Source organism: Ipomoea triloba, chromosome 9 (assembly GCF_003576645.1).
Source record: "Ipomoea triloba cultivar NCNSP0323 chromosome 9, ASM357664v1".
NCBI lineage: Eukaryota > Viridiplantae > Streptophyta > Magnoliopsida > Solanales > Convolvulaceae > Ipomoea > Ipomoea triloba.
Genome location: NC_044924.1, coordinates 20,544,025 through 20,545,596, shown reverse-complemented (window position 1 = coordinate 20,545,596; position 1,572 = coordinate 20,544,025). Strand labels below are relative to the sequence as shown.

Here is a 1,572-nt window from a genome sequence, read left to right as displayed (position 1 = left end):
CTAGCACGCTTTGACGTAACAGCTACGAGCTGCTCTTTGATCTCCTCTCGCAACTCCTATCCCGTATGGCGTGGGAAATTTCATGCATAGGTGCTCCATCGAAATTATGGCCTTCAGGTCTTCCAGAGCTGGCCTCCCCAGTATGATGTTATGGGCACATGTGAGTTTCACAACAATGAACTCCATGTTTATCTTGGAGGTGTTGGGGCTCACGCCTATCTCTACCGGTAGTACCACGGATCCCTCCGTCTCTATTGAATCTCCCGTAAAATCAGAAAGTGGAGTCCGTACCTCTTTGAGTTGATTTCTGGGGAGTCCCAGTTTGGTGAAAGCGTCGTAGTACATCACATTGACTAAGCTTCCGGTGTCTACGAGTATGCGATGCACGATGCTGTCGTTGATCTCCATCTTGATCACCAACGCATCTCGGTGAGGCAGTGGACCTTCTGGGAGGTCATCGTCAGAGAAGGTAATGGCTTCCCTCCTCTGCTTTTTTCCCTTTGGAAGGCTGACCACCTCACCTACATATAACTGGCGACTCCACTTCTTCCTCTCTACCTGTGTGTCTCCGCCTGCAGGACCTCCGTAGATGAAGTGTATGGTCTGCTTCTTGTGTTTCCTGGGCTCTTCTGTGTCTTTGTCAGAGAGATCTGTTACTGTAACTTGGTCGTGTTCCCTTTTCTTACCACTCGAGGATGACGGTTCGGAGCTGTCATCCTTCTTCCAAACATTTTTTGGTAAACTACGCGGAGGTTGTTGTTGGCTCAACTTTTGGCCCGGCTTTTGCTGGCCTGACCGTTTGACGAACTGTTTGAAGTATCCCCTCTGGATGAGCTCCTCAATCTGGCGCTTTAACACGTTGCATTCATCGGTATCATGGCCCACCTGCCTATGGAATCTGCAATACTTGGATTGATCCGCATTTGGGGAGACTTTCATGCACTCCTGCGGAAATTGCACGATCCCCATGTCTTCGGCTTGATTTAGGATTACGCTAACTGGGTGAGTCAGCGGTGTCAGATGTCGCAACGGGATGAGGCGAGGTCGGTCATCTATTCCCTTCTTTGAGGGTGGTTGGTTTGGTCGTGTGCCTGGCTGGGCGGACCAGCTTTATCAGGTCGCCCACTCTTTCGTCCTTCCTCCTCATCCTTTTTCCTCCTGTCAGCCTCCTCAGCGTCTGCGTACCGATTGGCCGTTCTCATGAGTTCTTCATAAGAGCGTGGGTGGTGGGCGTTCATTTGTTTGTGGAAATCACCTGACCTTAGTGCTTGGATGAAGATGAGAATCGCTGCCTTTGAATCGAAGTCATATACGTTGTTGACTTCTTTTTTCCATTTGCTTAAGAAGTCTCGCAGGCTTTCTCCTTTATCCTGTTTTACCCCACACAAATGTGAGAATGGTTTCTTATGTTGTATACTCCCTGAGAAATAAGACAAGAAACTTTTGGATAGCTCTGCAAAAGTTTGAATTGATCCGTCCGGAATCGTGTTAAACCAATCTTGAGCAGTTCCGTCCAAAGTGGACAAGAACGCTCTGCACATGATGGCATCGCTTACCCCAATCATGACCATG

At 48.9% G+C, this 1,572-nt stretch overlaps 1 protein-coding gene across 1 annotated transcript; it reads right to left on the bottom strand.

Moving 5' to 3' along the window:
* LOC116029719 lies at positions 1–969 on the bottom strand. Its single transcript, XM_031271763.1, has one exon. It carries the CDS (start codon positions 967–969, stop codon positions 1–3), a length of 969 nt encoding a protein of 322 aa, XP_031127623.1.
* Between the last annotated feature and the right edge of the window lie 603 nt (positions 970–1,572).